The sequence below is a fragment of the Hyperoodon ampullatus genome (genome assembly GCF_949752795.1).
Source record: "Hyperoodon ampullatus genome assembly, chromosome: 12".
Lineage (NCBI taxonomy): Eukaryota > Metazoa > Chordata > Mammalia > Artiodactyla > Ziphiidae > Hyperoodon > Hyperoodon ampullatus.
Window position 1 is genome coordinate 12,226,664 of NC_136925.1, and position 17,260 is coordinate 12,243,923.

Sequence of the window (17,260 nt, forward strand, 5' to 3'; positions counted from 1 at the left end):
CCGAAATCCTCTCCCCAACCTGCCTCCCTGGCCCCCGGGTTCCTGTGGTGCCACCCTGAGGTGGGGGGGGACATCACTGTGTGGCTCTAACACCAGACAGGACACCAGGGAGCCTTCTGCAGTAGGCTCATGTCAGACTCTTCAAATCACAGATAAATCATCTGCCAATACATTCACTCCCCTTTCCTTCTGCTAGAGAATGTACAGATACAATTTTTTTTTAAATCCCAAATAAGTTCATTTTCCCCATATGCTATGAAGAACGGTAGTACAAGTAGTTTCTTCTGTGAAACATGCAGTGAACTTCATTACTTATAATAAACATTGTCCCTGTATTATTTTTTGTATGGTAACTTATTGTTTCCTACTAGCAGTTATCTTTTTTTGTCATGAGAGAGAAAAAACATAATATTTATGTAAGAGTATGATGGCAGCAGATTTCTGACAAGCCCCATTTACATGGTACATTGCTCCAAAGGGTGTGTGAGTAGAAAATACAGAAGCACTATACAGACCTACTATTACATTTTAATAATATTGAGATTGAGAAATCATTAGCCTCAAAGGAGTAATAACGGTATGCTATTAAAACCATGAATACATTTTCAGTATCTGTAGTGAAACAAAACTTTATAAATATGTAAATTTCCGTTCAACAAATCCAAAATAAAATGCACTAAAAAACTGATATGTAGACAAAAGTTTATTTACACCATACAACATTTTAAATATTTTATACACAGCTGCAGCAGAGAAAGCTACTCAGAGCTTTCTAGAGAAAACTGCAATAATAAAGATGTGAAATATATTATTCATATAAAAGTGAGATTATTACTTTATTGCATTTAAAGCAATGAAGAATGTAGCTCAACAAACATTCATTTAATGACAAAAACTTTGCTTTTATATTATAAAGTAAAAAGTGTAGTAATGGCCAAACAGACTGTTATAAACTTTAAAAACTGCATAAATATATACATTGTGCTTCATGGTGAAGTTTTTTGAAAACTAAACCATATGAAGCGGTTACAACATGAATCGTTGCTTGAGGTTTATCTATAAAGTTTACCCTACAAATCCATTCCACGGGTACTTACAACACAGGGTGGTCAGGACTGTACACCTGGGCTTCTCTCCACTCGCCTGACTAGGGAGAAGTTACCAAAGCAAACACCACTGACATCTGGCATGTGGAGATGCTGACATAAGAGAGTCACACTGTCTGGATAGAAATGTCAGGCTTCCCAAGTCTTAAGTGTCAGTGCAATACATTTTGTCTCCACCTCAGTCCATTTTGATTTTGTTAAACTTCTGTTTGAAAGTCCCCCTCCTGCACATCCAGAGGCAAATTCAGACATTTCTCCCACTCTGCTGGCCTCAGTTCCAAGGTGTCCTTTGCCTCTGTATCTAAGACATTGATTGTGGTGTAATGTTGGTATTCACTGGGGTTTTTGAAAGTGTCCCATGGATTCTTGTTTGGTGCTGGATTTTCCTGTCGAGAAGAGAGGGGAAGAGAGTCATTTATTTGATGACTAGGATTGCTGCTTGTTGAAATTTCCAGGAAGAGAGCCTGTTCCTAAGCTTAATCCAGTTTATGTGATTCAGAGATGATTTGAGATTGTGGCCAGCTGCAGGAAATGGTTTTGATTTCAGTTTTCTTTCATTGAGCAAATTGATAAACACCTTTTTTGAGTTACCCTAAAATTTTCCAGCAATCAAAGGAAGTGAATAGTATTATAGAAGGCAAGGTAGATGACATTTTGTTTTGGGGCATCTTGTGAAGTGTCAGGATGGCTATATGTTCAGGTAGGAAGGACCGTTAAGTTACAGCTAAGATTAAATGTAGAAAATTTAAGTATTTTGTCAGAATCTCTGGAGGGATAAAAAAAATTGAGGATATGTCATAGGGCATGTTACACAACATTAAAAACTGTAAACCCAAAGTAGCCATATTTCATAAAATGAAATTTTAGATCACTGACTTTGTTTAGTTTTTCTGTAAGAAATTATCCTTTTTAGAATATGAAAATGCTGCTATGTGTAATCTATTTTTTTATCTGATGTATATTCCCCACAATTTTCTATATACTTGGGTGGCACACTAGCACAAATCCTTTCACAGAGCACACTTTTTTTGGGAAACATATCCAGCAATATAAGCATTATTTTAAATGTCTACAAGTCATTTATTCTTAAGTTTCACAGTCCACACCCTCTAATTACCTAAGATCTAAGATCTGCCTAATTATGACACCACCGAGACCTTCCATGTTATAGGTGCTCGATGACTGCATGAACAGACATCATTTGTGGTTTTTATTGTCTGTTATTTGCTGAAAGTTAGCAGTAAAATTTCTCTATTTTAAAGAAGTATGATTTAAAGATTTCTGTAAAATGAGGGGCTTTGAATAGGATACACTAAGCTGAATAACATCAAAGAACAAGAAGGAAATCATGACTGAAATCTCCTTAGAAAAAACTTAAAACAACTACAGTTGTTAAATGCGTCCTTTACTCCCTCTCCCTTCCCCCCCTTATCCCCCCACAAATTCTGGCCTTCAACTGACTACAATCAATTACAATCAAAAACAGGTACTTGGGGCTTCCCTGGTGGCGCAGTGGTTGAGAGTCCGCCTGCCGATGCAGGGGACACGGGTTCGTGCCCTGGTCCGGGAAGATCCCACATGCCACAGAGCTGCTGGGCCCGTGAGCCATGGCCGCTGAGCCTGCGCGTCCGGAGACTGTGCTCCGCAATGGGAGAGGCCACAACAGTGAGAGGCCAGCGTACCGCAAAAAAACAAAAACAAAAAAAACAGGTACTTGAATAATTATTTGGATTCCATTCAGTATATTAAAAATCATTCTCTGGTTGGGATAGGCCAAAGAGGCGACTTACAGAAATACTTATAACTAGAAATTACGTTTTTAAAATTCTCAATACATTAGATGTTTTCAACACTTATTAGCCTTAATCATGAGGACACACAAGAGAAAGAAAGCTAATAAGTAAAGATTTAATAAAAAAGTTAACTTTGGGGATATGTACAGTGGATTAATTCTGATTTAATCTAATACCCTAAAGTCTCATGAACTATATAGTCTTGTAACTCTCCCCTTCTCTCTCTCTCCCTCTTTTCTTTCCCTGTCTCCTTCCTTGCTTCCCTTCATCCCATGTTTATTTATCAGCTGCTCTGTGCTGGCATCATATTAGGTCCTAGGGAGAGTAAGGTGATAAATCACTTGGTGAAAAGCACATGGTCCACCAGGGAGCATATATTTAAAGCCCAATACACACAGGACTAAATTCCAGTTACTCCATTCCATATGAATGTGACCTTGAACAATTTACACCATTTCTCTGAATCTCAACTTTACTATTTGCAAAAGAGAAATACGCTTTGTCTTTTGGGCCAAAGGAGTTGGCCAAAGGTGTAGCTCATTACCTACTTTGTGGGGCTGCAAAGATAAAAAAAACATGGAGGGGCTTAGTATGATGCCTGATTTTAATAAATGCTCACTAGATAGTAATCATACATATCATAAAGGTGTCTATAGTTAAATGAAGGTATAAAATATACAGTTATATCCACATCTATGATCTGGAAAAAATGCTGAGGGAGTTTGGAGGGTGGAAATACAGCTTCCCTTTGTGGAGCACAGAGAACTTTCTGAGAAAAATGACATTAAGGCTGGCATAGAAGCATGGGCTTTGTCATGAAGGCATACGTGTGGCTGGAGGTTGGGTGGCTGGAAAGGCACGTGTACCAAGAAGTACAAATCCAGAGAGCATGGAGATAGGACATCTAAGAACAGTGCCAATTCATTTTAGCTGGAGTGAAAAAGAATATCAGAAAAAAACAGGCAAAGGTGAACTGAAAGCCAGATCATAAAGGGCTTCGCCTGCCAGGCTACTTCCCTATTTGGAATTTATTTCGTAGGCAATGAAGAATGGTTGGACCTTAGAGGGCACTACAGGGACCTGAGCCATCAGTCATCAATGGAAAGCCATGGGGTGGATTTATCCTTCTTGGAAGATGGCTGTCTCAAGGAGCTTTCTGGGAATCCTAGGTTTGACAAAAAGTCGAATTATTCAATCCTAAAAGGATTCAAGATATGTAAAGTGTTAGTTCACTGGCTTTAAAAATAAAGGTTTCATTATGTTTGGAACAAGTGTGATTTTCCTTTTATATTTTAAAGATCAAGCACCATGGATACAGGAACTAAAAAGGCCCATTTAAAACTCTGTCAGGGTGTCTAGATTCTAATTTCAAATAGTATTATTGGCAGTACGGGACTGATCGAATTTCCGAGAGCTTCTATTAGTGGGTAATAAATTAGTTAACGTGGCTCATCTCCGCTGGCATCCCATAGTACTCCCTGCTGAGCTGTGGTTCTCACCACTGTTCCCAAGTGTGTGGACACCCTTGAGTGGAGAAGAACCGCCACCCCCAGCAATCAGAGTGGGAACAGGACCCCTGGGGAGTGAGGGGGCTGGAAGTCAGCAGGTGGTGCCCACGGGCCACCCATCTTCTTCTGTGCTTGGGGTGGATGGATTCTCACGTGGAAAGTGTAAACTGTTCAACGGTCCAAGGAAAGATCAACCTTGGAACAGCCCGTGGGGATCACTGAATTCCACAGGGAGAGCCACCCAGGCCAGGAAAGCTTTCAGTGGAGGCCTAAATCCTGATATAAAATTCAATCAGACTTGGTACAAGTTCCTGACTTGATGTAACTGTTTTACGTTGGTTGGTTTGCTTTTTGAGCTCAAGTATAGAACAGAGGCGATGTAGTCAAACTGAAACATGTGTGATAAAGCCCTAATAAATTATAAACTCAGTATAAGCTAACCTGCGTGAGGCTTCCAAAAATGCGAATATGGTCTTAGGCTGTATAAATAGAGAACATTAATGGAATATGAGAATTCAGAGCCACCGGAAACATGGCCTGGGCTGCCTGCATGTTTCCCGCAGTTCCCAGCCGGGGTTGAGGGTCGGGCAGATTTGTAAGTCCCTCCTGACTCCATCTTTTCCTCTTTCCCTCCTTCCATTCACCTTTTCTTCCCTCCCTCTCTTCTTTCTTTCCTTCCAGTCTATCGATCGCAGGGACAAAGTGAAAGAGAATGTGTTTATTTTACATTCTAAAAGAGGGAGAATTTGGAGCTGCTGCTTGCGCGGGTGGGATCCTGATGGAGACACTCACAGGGAAGGGCTGTTAACAATGCCTACCCCTTGTAGGGATTCAGGTGCTGTCCAGGCTGGAACAGGGAGATGGACTTAATGGTCTTTTGGTTTCCCTTTGATTCCCCACATTCTACATAATTACCATCATTTGCAGGTGCCAGGCAGGTTTTGTGAGTTAGGAGCCGGAAAAAAAAAATGAAACAGACTTTATTGAGGTTTCTGTTTTGAAAATGTCTTTCTCCACCCAATTATGCACTGTTCCATTAGCAATGTGCCGCTATGAATTATATGACTGAGTTAAAGATAGTGAACTCACTCACACGTTCCTTATTAATCAGAACTGAATCAGGATTTTTTTTCTCTGTTCTCATGTATTTAGGACAATAGTGAAGCAGCAATGACAACTATCCTCGCCACTCCTAACCTCCCAAATGATAAATATTTATAAATCCTTTCCAGAAAAGGCAGGCTGCTGCAGAGATGTGCTGTAATTAGTAGACTATTTTGGTTGTCAGGAAACTGAGATACAGATATTTGTGCCATTAATGATTTAATACCCAGACCATACAAGGGGAAATTATAGTCATATTATAGCAGTCAGTCAGCTGTATCGGTTGCATAAGGCTTTTGGATTGGTAAACATAACCTTCTCTTAAAAAAAACCAAAAAACAAAATGAAGTTTCTTCAATTCATTTCAATGTTAGCTTTCAACATTTCAAAATGAACAGCTAATAAGTTTAGGTCTAATCTCAATGGTGCAATTTTCATTTTCCTGCTAACTAAAAACTGACAGCTTAATATTTGGGATGGGGGGCGGTAGATGAGAAAGAACCACTCACTACGTGTAAGTGTTTTCTCTATGCCTAGTGCTGTGTTGATGATTCCACATCACACATGATTCCTGCTGTATGGAGGGAAATAGACTGATATACACAAACTCTTTAGAGACCAATGAAGAGTTAAAGTGTATATACTTCTGATAACCTTCATTTAACAAATGCAGATTAAACTATTAGACATGCAAGAAATCAAGAGCGGCCGTTTACTGGTAACTTACCACGCATGACCAGCATCATACTTAGTACTGAGAAGAATACAAGAAAAACACAAAGACACATAAATTCTTGCTGTTGATAAGCTAATGATACTAATCAGGAAGCCAGGATTAAGACCCATACACGTATGAAAGAATCACTAGTGTTAGAAAGTGACCCCAAATACCTTAGAGTGACATGTATTTCAGAACGCCAGAGGTTGGAAGGAATAGGTCCAGCCAGGGACTGCAAAAGTGTGAGGCAAAGGAGTGCCACGCTTGGAGAGGAGAAGCGTGGAGTCAGACGGCTGTCCCAGCTCCAGCCCTCAGAGCTTGTAGCATCTCAGGGTCCCACCCGCTTTGGAAAGTGCATGGATCGAAGGAAGTGTATTATTAATGACTGTTTTTCTATGCCCAAATTAGAAGGAGAAAATTGAGGTTCAGAAATTGAACTTTGTAACTTGCTCAAGATCGTTCTTGAGCTCTCGAGTTCTTAGCAGAAGCTAACTATCTGCTAGAAAGCTCAAGCAGATAGCTCTTGCTTGAGCTTTCTTCTACAGATCTTCCTCAACTTATGACGGGGTTACATCCCACTAAACCCATCATAAGTTGAAAATATCATAGGTCGAAATGCATTCAATACACCCAACCTACTGACGACCATCATAGCTTAGCTCAGCCGAACTTAAAGGTGCTCAGACACTTATCAGCCTATAGTTGGACAAAATCATCTAACACAAAGCCTGTTTTATAATAAAGTGTTGAATATCTCACGTAATTTATGGAATACTGCACTGAAAGTGAAAAACAGAATGGTTGTCTGGGTACAGAACAGTTGTCAGTGTATCAATTGTTCACCCTCGTGATCTCGGGACTGAGTGGGAGCTGTGGATCTCTACCCCTGCCCAGCATCACGAGAGAGTACTGGACCACATCTCACTAGCCTGGGAAAAGATCAAAATTCAAAGTACGACTTCTACTGAATGCATATTGCTTTTGCACCATCATAAAACTGAAATATCTTGTCGAAGCATCATACTGATTTCTGGATGCCTGCTCCAGTGCTCTCACGAATAATGATACAGCCTTCTCTGGAGCTTTGATTGTGCCATGCACATAGTAACTGCAAAACATCATTTTATTTGATTACATCCTATGCTAGCATTATAGTAGTGGGAATGAGTGAAGAGAATGGCTGCAATCAACAATCAAAGCCCCCAGCGCTGATGTGTATCCTGAAACTCTGGTAGACAAAGCCCACCAGTCTAGTTTTAGGTAGCAACTCTCTCTCTCTCTCTCCATATATATATATATATATATGGAGAGAGAGAGAGAGAGAGAGAGAGAGAGAGAGAGAGAGAGACAGATATATGTGTTATTTATATATTTATAATATATATTATCTATCTATATTATATAGGTTATATATGTTACATTTAATGACCTTAAAATGACAGGCATTCTAATGAAAATATTTGGTCAAGTACTTGGAAATTTGAATTAACTGACTTTAAACTCTGATGATAAAAGGTCCAAGTGAATCCAGCACATTTTTGATATATAACTAATTCCAATTAGACCTTATAATTGAGAACATTTGAAATATGAATAAAACACTTAAAGACTCTGTCATTCCTAAGTTGCCTCTTAGTACATTTCAAAGAACCTTCGGGGGATTATTACTTATTTTTCATTTTGCCACTCTTGTGTTCCCAAGACAACTGGGAGATTCCTGAAGGCAGGGCGGACACCTGACATGATGCATCTTTATGGTGGCATCAGGAACTGATGAAGTAAAGCATACTCACCAGACTGCTTGTATTTGGTATATCCCGAAATCTGTCCAAAGTTTGAAATTTCTGATTGAGTTCCTGAAACAGTTCCATATGCCTCTTCCTTGTATGCATGACCTTCTGCAAAAGAGAGTAAGATGGCTCTTGTTTCTAATCTGATTCATGTGTTAAAAGAAGAGATTTAGTATTTTGCTATGCTAATAAGGGAAGTCAAGTTTTGCAGGAACTAGAGAGTCCCAGAAGATGCCAAAAATGCAAATGGTTTGCACCAAATCCTTGTCTTATGGTCAGCACTTCTGGAACATGAAGAATTGGCTATTTCTTCCACTTACAAGATTACCAAAAAATAGTTTTCTCCTGTGGGTGCATTAAAAATATAGCAGTCATTCTTGTGTAAGATTTTCATCATTCAAAGTTAAAGCTGTTTTACAAAAATTGTTACAATATAAAAAAAAAGTTTAAAAACGTTGACTTGTAAAGCACCACAGTCTCTCAGTGTTTGCCATGGGAGATATTACATTTTTATGTTTTATTTCTATAAACACTAAAATCTTAGCTGGCTGTACTTAAGGGGAAGCAAAATCCCAGGCCCTGCCATTTAAGGCTGACTCAAAGCACTAAAGTGTCTGAAATATAATGTGAGATCTAAAATTTTACACTTTCCCGGTGAATAGTGATTGAGCTTTGCAGAAGGAAAATCTGACCCATAGGTTTCACATATTTGTTTACAAAATGGTACAGAATCTTAACACTTAGAACTCAGAGCATAAATTGTGTGGTTGATAAGCTTCTACAAGCACAGATACAAATATATTGATATTCTTCATCCCTGGTGATATACTTCTTCCAACTTCATCATAACTCAACAAATAGAGTCAGAAATAAAAAATGACCTTGAGGTAGGTATAATATCATGAGCTGAATCTTTTTCTGTTACAGAGCATTTAAAAGAGCACCAACAAAGAAGAGTTAGATAATAAATCCCCTATATTTACAAGTGTAAAGGAGAAAATACCTTCCTCTATTGTGATTTCCAAAGGTTAAAAATTTCAAAGTTTTGGTGGTTCTCCAAGATTATGCCTTCATGTTTGTGTAAGATTTCATAGTTTTTTTAAGCATGTGATTCATAACTCACCATTTGCTCTTGTGGATTGCATGGGTATACTATATTCATGCCTAAGCTAGGATTTGAACATTTGGTCTATTGTTTTAATTATCAAATATTTTCAAAAGTAAGGATTTGTTTTGAAAAAAGAAATATATCTTTGGAGGAAGATCTATAATGCCCAATTTTCTTCTCAAAAGACATTTGTGTAGAACACTTTTTCTCCTTGAGAACAAAAACGGCAAAAGAAAAATGCAAATGGCATTTTTAACATATCTTAAAAAGGCTTCTTCTCTCTTATGCCAACTTTAATTTCCTATATTTAATGAATCTGTGTTTAGGCAATACTTTGTTTAGCTAATTCTTCCATTTTCACTAGCCTACTTTCATAAGAGAGAATTCTGTCATTTTAAGTCTTGCTCTACTGGATTATTTCCACCTTGGCTCTTCTGAGCTCTAGGAGTTCGCTGTTGATGAATCAGGTGGGGAGGATGGGAACATGGCACCATCAGTGGTTACAGGAGCATGAAACACAGCACCCGGCTACAGAGTGATTAACTTCCCTGCAGTTTTGGGAAGATTACAAGAAACAGATTTGCAGGGTTTACAGAGAAACACCAGGCAAACGTAACTTGACTAGTGATAGCTGATGCGGACTGATGGGAGGGGGATTTGCATAAACAACGCTATGGAGGGATATTGAGGACCAAGTAGCTGGCAAACAATGCAGTACATTCTGTCCTTAGGGAGGCAAATATTTCCACCAGCACCAGGTCCTAAGACACGGACTAAAATACGGATTTGTGTTACAAGGAATGCTTTTTTTTTTTGCAGGAGCCAGACTCTGACGGTGGGGTGGGGATGGGCGGGTCTGATGACTTTCAGGGAACTTGGGGAGGGGAGGGGGGAGGAATGCTTTTAAAAACAAAACAAAACAAAACAAAACTATAGTCATCAGAATATTGACTCTGGCTCTAACTTACAAATAGTGTTTTTTCATGATAACGAGTCTAACCACACAGTTACTTTGTGCTAGGGTGCAGTAGGAGTGATGTCATAGTACTGACATTTCTCTAACGATATTTCATTCTGTCAGTTAATACATATTCATGACATCACATATCGAGCTAAACGGGGGAGTAACAATGGTGTGCAAAATCTGGTAGAGTCCCTGCCCTTTTATAGTTTGAGGTGTAATGGAGGACCTAGGTATTAATCACATAATAACTCAAATGAAAGTTAAATTAGACTGTGGTAAGGAAAACAAGTGGTGCTGTTATAGCAGTAAGTGACAGGGAAATTTGCTACGAGAAATCCACGTGAGGTCAGTTTCCCAATCTTTACATATTCATTTTTAAGTTGCAAATTCTCAAATCAGTTATTCCTGCATCGTGTTTGTTCTCTTTCTTCCATTTTATAAAATGCCGAGAATTCCTAGTACAACTTTTAATCTTATGCCCACATCCCCTTTCCTCAAGACAATCATTCCTTTCCAAAGAGATGGACTTATTTTCTTCTAAGATGGTTGATACTACTGGCACAGCACGCCTGCTCTAAGGTGGCCCTGTGGTGGGTTTGCTGTGTCGTCTTCCACTTATCTTTTATTTCATCATAGGGTCCCGACTTTGCACTGGGGAACTGTCCATCAAGGTCTTTACCATCCCCTTTCAAGAGGTGAGTTTTTCCATATCCTTCCAACAAAGTTCTCTTTTGTCTGTCAGTCAAAATCACTCTCTGTCTCTTGTAACCAAATATCTCTGATGGGTAAAGCATGTTTAATGAAGCAAACAAAGTGTCAAATATATCCCATGGAAATGAGGATACATTAACTGATAGGAGTTTTTAAATCATGTCCTGATTGAATGGGCAGTGCTTGATTCTGAACCGAGTGGATTTTATTTTGAGGAGTTGGATTGTTAAGACATTCTCAGAAATGTATATGGTGGATACCACTATGATACAACCGAAAAGCAGTTTGCAATGTTCTCCATAAGTTCATGAAAGCTACTCTGAACAATGAAGCTCAAGGACCCTGAAATGAATATAAAGACAAATGAAAAATTTAGATGCTAAAATTCAGGGCCCTTCCTATCTAGAAACATCCTCATGCCAGATAACCATTCTAATTTGAAACTGCCATCTTAGCACAGCCAGAAATCACCATAGCAATGATGGCCTGCTGGTTCTGAGAGGAGTGTCACATTAGGGTTGCCAAGGGACAGCTCACATATCTGTCATGGGCCCAGTTTGACCTTCCATGAATGATTCCTTCTTGTTCATAAACTCAAGTACATCTTTCTGCTTTTCTTAGTGGGGAAGGTTCCATTGACAAGAAAGCCAGCATCACAGTGAATATTGGATGGTTTCTATCCCAGTAATATTCTGGGATAAAAACTTAAGCTGCAGTTTTAGTTGTCACAAGTAATAAGGGTTTCCCTTGATTTATTCACTTGCCTAAATAATTATTTATTTGAAGCAGTCATGCCTTTGATGATCTTGCTCACCTAATTAGAAGTTTTCATGCTTATAAATCTTACTGGTTCATTTTGATGGCTCTTTTTGGATTTTTACAGACCTTAGTGTTTATCTGTTTACATTTTTCTTTCTTTTGTGACCTAAACATCCTGTGTCTCAAAGAAATTGACTTCTGTGACAAAACTGTAACTCATGTGGACTTTCTATTTAAGCAATCAAATATATTCTAATTGGCAATACATATAAAATTCGGGTTCCTTCAGTTATAACGCCTTTCAAATATTACAGGCATCTTTTGCAATAAAGATAAATGCTTGGTGATGCTCCCTTGCACTCAGATTATTATCATTCAGCCTTTTTCAAAACTGTATTGAAGAGCCATCCCAAGAAGACCAGCCACCTAAGTGCCTAAAAGTAGTGTCTCCTGAATAGCTTTTTTCATAGGACTCTTCTCTTTTATTTTATCTTTGTAATTCAAGGGAGGCAGCCTTGGCACCCTTTTAATTGTTGAAATTAGAGAAAAAGTGATACACTGTAAAACACTTTCATGAAATTTCAGATATTTGAGAAAAATTAAGATGTGAATAAACTTCATGTCTTGAGCTCCTATTACATCCCAGACAATCTCCTTGATTAAATACTTGGGACGTATCAAATCTAACAGCTCTAGGTCTGGACAAATTTGGATTATGATCCTACTTCCATGGCTTTCAAGTTGGGTGGTAAGAGGCCCAAAACCCAACCTCCCTTTAGCCACAGTTTCAGTAGTAAGAATAACCTTGTAAGATTGTTTTGAAGACTTAAAAAGGGCTATAAATCACATCACTGGAGCACACAGGTAAGAACCAGAGTAGCCATTATTATCTTCCCCAATCCTCACAATAACCTTGGGAGGTGGTGGGTCCTATCTCACTTGACTGATTAGGAGACTTAGCTTGAGAGGCCAGTAAAGCTCCCAGCTCACACAGGTAGTGGGAGGTTGGAATCCATTCTGAATCCAAGTGAGTTCTCTCTGCATGATGCTTGCTGTCTTAGATGGACCCCGCAGATCCAGGGAGCATCCCTTATCAGACCATTCAAGTCTGTGATTATGCCATCTCATTTTTTCTGATGGAAAAGGAGATGAAACAGTCCAGGGTGGGTGAGGGGCCCTCTGTAGAGAGCCCATAAGCTCTGTGGATATTGATCACCCTGCAACAGTCCCATAGTACTGCAATTCTGGTTTGAAGGCTGGTCTCCTTATTTTGTCTCTGAACACCTCGTGGGCAGTGACTTTGCATCCCTGACACCTAGCACAGTGCTTGGCATTCTGCAGGTGTTCGACAGATGTGTATGGAATAAATTAAATGAATGAGATGTCATAGATACATAGATACATAGGCCTTGGAAGGTCATCATCAATCTTGCCCCCTCTCGTTCTATTCAAGAGGCCTCCCCACTGGAGGGAAGACTCATTTTATTGGCCCCAGACAAAAAGCCTCCCTCCCTGTTCTGGTCCTCTTGTGATCCCTTATTTCCTGTACAAGTGTCTTATAAAGGGCCTGCAGGTGGGTTGAAACAAACGGAAGGTTTTTTCTTCCAAATTCAGAGTCTTGAATCATAGAGTTGGAATCTCTTTAAGTCTGAATTACAGATAAGATAGGCTTTACTATATATAAAGTTTTAGAAATGGAAAGAAATTGCTAGAAAAAATTGGAGAATCTCCCGACTATAAACTTTAGATTATGGGACTGGGAAATCATGTGCTGTTAGGAATTAGAAACCACTTGGCCCGAATTACCTTTTCAGTGTTAGGCATTCATATAGCTATACTGCCAATGTCCATATTTACTCATATAAAACTAGGTTTATCTCTACTCGTCTCACTGCTTTACAGGCTTCAATCCAGAGTGGGCTGTTGAATACTAGTCTGCAGTGATGTGAAAACCCATGTCAAGGAAGCCAGAGACACTGCAGGATTTAAGGTTGACTATCAAATCAAAGCCACATTGTGGGAAGGGGATGATTTATGTACTTTTCTTTGGCCAGAGTCCCAATGTATCTATAAGACAGAACCTGTAGCCATTTGAAATGTCTGACATTACAGTGTCTATTTACATTTCAAACATGTTTCTATTTGAATAAATATGTACTCAGAGCTTAAAGGAAACCAGACAAAAGGTCTGAAAAGACTGAATAAGGTGTGTGTGTGCATATATATATAGTCACTGTCACTCAAGAGTACACTTGGCTACAAATAAATACTTTTGCAATAGTTTAAATTTAGGAAGCTACAAGAGATGGATATAGCCAAGTTTGCAGTGCTCAAATTTTTCCTCCCAAAATGTGCAGATTGCCTAACAAAATGTACCCACTGCTGGGGGTCGGGGACAAAGCAGGAAGGGACCTTTTATGAAAAGGACATTTCTAAGAAATCATATGCTTTCTATTGATATTTAGAAATTAATTTAAATTTTATCTTCTATGTCATAGCTTAGCTGTGTTCACAGTGATATAAAAAGAGTATAAAATAACATTTTATCTTACTTGACTATATTCTCCCAAATCTTCCAATAAAATTAAGTCCCCACAAAGATAGCTCGTGATCACCCTGGATCGGTGCTGCCTTGTGCCTGCTGCCCACCACCATTGCCCAGAATGAGAAGCATGGGTTTACTGGGAGTGGAAGACTCACTAGAAACATCAAAGGAACATTCTAAGGCATGTTTAAAAGGCTGCATGGTTCCCATGGAAGAATGTGACAAGGTTTATCCCCATGGTTTTGCAAGAGAAGATACCAAATAGATACCTCTCTCCATGGTATTTTTAACATGGGAAGAATAACAATGTCTATTACGGTTTCAGAATGGAGGTTTATAATAGCATTCCTAAGAATTCCTTGAGCTTCGTCCTCAATCCAAGACAGACAATTTAAATCACCTGCCATATATTTTTGTTTTAACATCATATTAGTCACCTTAATCCTTAAAGTATTAAAATGCAACTCATCCTAGCTAGATGTCACCTTGGCTTCCCTGGATCTGTTTGTGGTACTAGTAGCAGAAACCCAGACTCAGACCCATAGAGCTATCTTTCTTCTGCTCCCCTGCCCTTTGACCCTATGCTCAGTTAAGGATCTGATCTTGACTCTGCAGTGTCCCTATGTCCTTTTCCTTTCCTACCACCTCTAGGAAGTGGACTTTCATTTCTTCTTTCTTTGACTAGTCACTTCCTAAATTATTTCAACTTCCTCGTTCACCATACAATACTATCTCCTTCTTATTACCTCCATATTCAGCTTTCCATAGCCCAGATTTGTCCTAAAAATATTCCTCACTAAAAATAAACAAAACAAAATACAACAGAAAAGACTAAGCAGCTTTTAGTAACAAATCAGGTAATTGTTTCCATGGTTGCAAGCCCTTCACTATATGGTTTCTAAATTACCCTCTCTGTCTGTGCTTTTCTTCCACAGACCCCATGTTATGGTGAATTTTGACTTGCTTCTTGTTTCTTGCACATGCCACACTCAGCCAATCTCTATGCCTTTTCCTCCTCTGGGAATTTCTACCTGCCATTTCTAGCTCCTTGAGTTATATTTGATGTGGGTAGCTTTGAAGTCCCATGTGGATATCTTTGAGGTGTTACCTCCATAGTGGTCCATTTTCTACACTGCTCTCTGCCTCAACTCAGATATAGTGCTTGATCATTTTTTATTAAAGCAAACCAGATTAAAAATTCAAGTTTTCATCACTCACTCAACAAAGCCTTATTGGATGCTTGTGATATACCAAGTCTCCATTTGGAGTTGGGAATACAAATCCAGTAAAAGATTTGGTCACAGAACATAGAGTCATCACTACAGTTATTTTCTGTGTAGTTTCCAGAAAGTAAGAATCCATGTTCCACCATTTTATGAGACAGTCAACCTTTTGCTTTCTTTGCTCAATATCGTCTTGGAGATCAGCTCCATGAAAGGGCTCTTCCCATGTATGACACTTACCCACAAGGTTTTATGGATATGTGAGTTAAGAGAATATTGTTATCATGTGTACTTTCTGGGGAGTGTGTGAAGGGAAGATGCTTTCAGGAGCCCAGGAGGCAAAGTTTGTCTGTCAGTGACAAAATGCCTGAGTTGGCCATTGTGTGGTAAAGCTTCCTGGGGTTGGGTGAGGGTTATCAGAAAGATTGACATAAACATACTTAATTTATCCAGCCTGAATTAAAATGGGGAGGGGACAACTTGAACTCCTCTTCAAGGACCATCCATAAAGAACAGATAGATTGTGTTAAATGTTTCAATGTGCCCTAATTTTTCTGAACACAATCTATTAGACATCTGCTACATAACCATAGTTGCACATAGATGAAGGGGAGAACTATTGAACGGTTGCTTAAAAAAGAAGTAATACCTCAAAGACTTTTTCTGGCAAGATTTGACACCTATAGAAATCACGCAATAACTAAAGCAATTAAAGAGCACAAGAAAATATCCAGGGTTGCAGTGTTGCCACTTCCTTTCGTTACCAGCAGATGTTTCGATAATATTCTGGCTGTATGTTGGAATCCTAAGCACAGGAAGAAGGATCTGCTAAGGGAGTCTGCTACCAGTTGCCATAGAGAAAAATACAAATACAAATACAAAAGAAAAATAACATTTTTTCTAATGCTCCAAAGGACACTGTATGATTAGATTTCTTTTCAGTGCTGGCAATTACATAACTTTAGTTGGTTGCACTGAGGCTTAATTTTAGATCTAGATTTTTACTATATTTTATCACTGATGCCTAGTGGGTTAATTCCCACCTCCTTCTCTTTGTACTAACACAACAACTGATTGTTTTCAGGAATACACACACACACACACACACACACTCACACCGGATGATCCTCTTTTTTGGCTACCTGAAGAATTAATAGAAAAAACCCTGAAATATCTGTCCCTTAAAAGGCACTAAAGGATCTAAAATGAAGACTTTTGCTTATTTCTCTTTGAATTTATAATCTTGATACTTTTACCTAAACAATTTAGAATATAATGAAATATTGGTTCTGTACCAGGTTACTACAATTGAGCCACATCAGTACTAAAATGTGCCACATAATCACTGAGGTCAGATTCATTATCATTACTTTGTATCTTGTACAAATACTCCTGAAATATGCCTAAAAAAGACCAATTCTCCTTAGACTCTATTAAAGGTAAAATCAGGACTTACTCACCATTGCAGTAAATAAAAACAATTGTCTCCCTTTTGATACCTGATGTGCATTACTGAGCTACAACACGCATCTACATAAATGAAATGATGGAATTATGAGTTTCCATGTTCTGGGAGGCTTCTGTAATTTTAGGAATATCAGCTAAGAGTGTTGAGTTCTATGTAAGTATCACAACAGTACAAATATGCTGGAGAAATTGATAATGTACTATATCCAATTATGTCAGCAGGCTATGAATCATATCCAATTATCAAGATGCATAAGTGCATTTTATGTGATGCTCCAACATCATTAATTTTGTACATAGCACAAGCCACTCAAACGGTATGATTTCAGTAATTTCTAGCATCAGTATTACAGCAGCAATATAAATTCAATGTGAATTGGAAAATGAACATCTTCGTCTTGTTTATATCTGTGAAAAAGCATTTACCAAACACAGGAGCACGTTGAACCAACACTTGCTATTGG

General features: G+C 38.7%; 1 protein-coding gene across 1 annotated transcript in view; it reads right to left on the bottom strand.

The window, feature by feature from the left end:
• Window positions 1–1,303: 1,303 nt before the first annotated feature.
• ADGRB3 (adhesion G protein-coupled receptor B3) overlaps window positions 1,304–17,260 on the bottom strand; it is a gene marked incomplete at both ends in the record, with an annotated part of 799,939 nt that continues 783,982 nt past the window's right edge. The window contains 2 exons of the mRNA XM_079716603.1: window positions 1,304–1,492; window positions 8,023–8,127. Coding sequence (XP_079572729.1) covers window positions 1,304–1,492; window positions 8,023–8,127 — 294 coding nt within the window. The remainder of the gene's footprint in view (window positions 1,493–8,022; window positions 8,128–17,260) is intronic.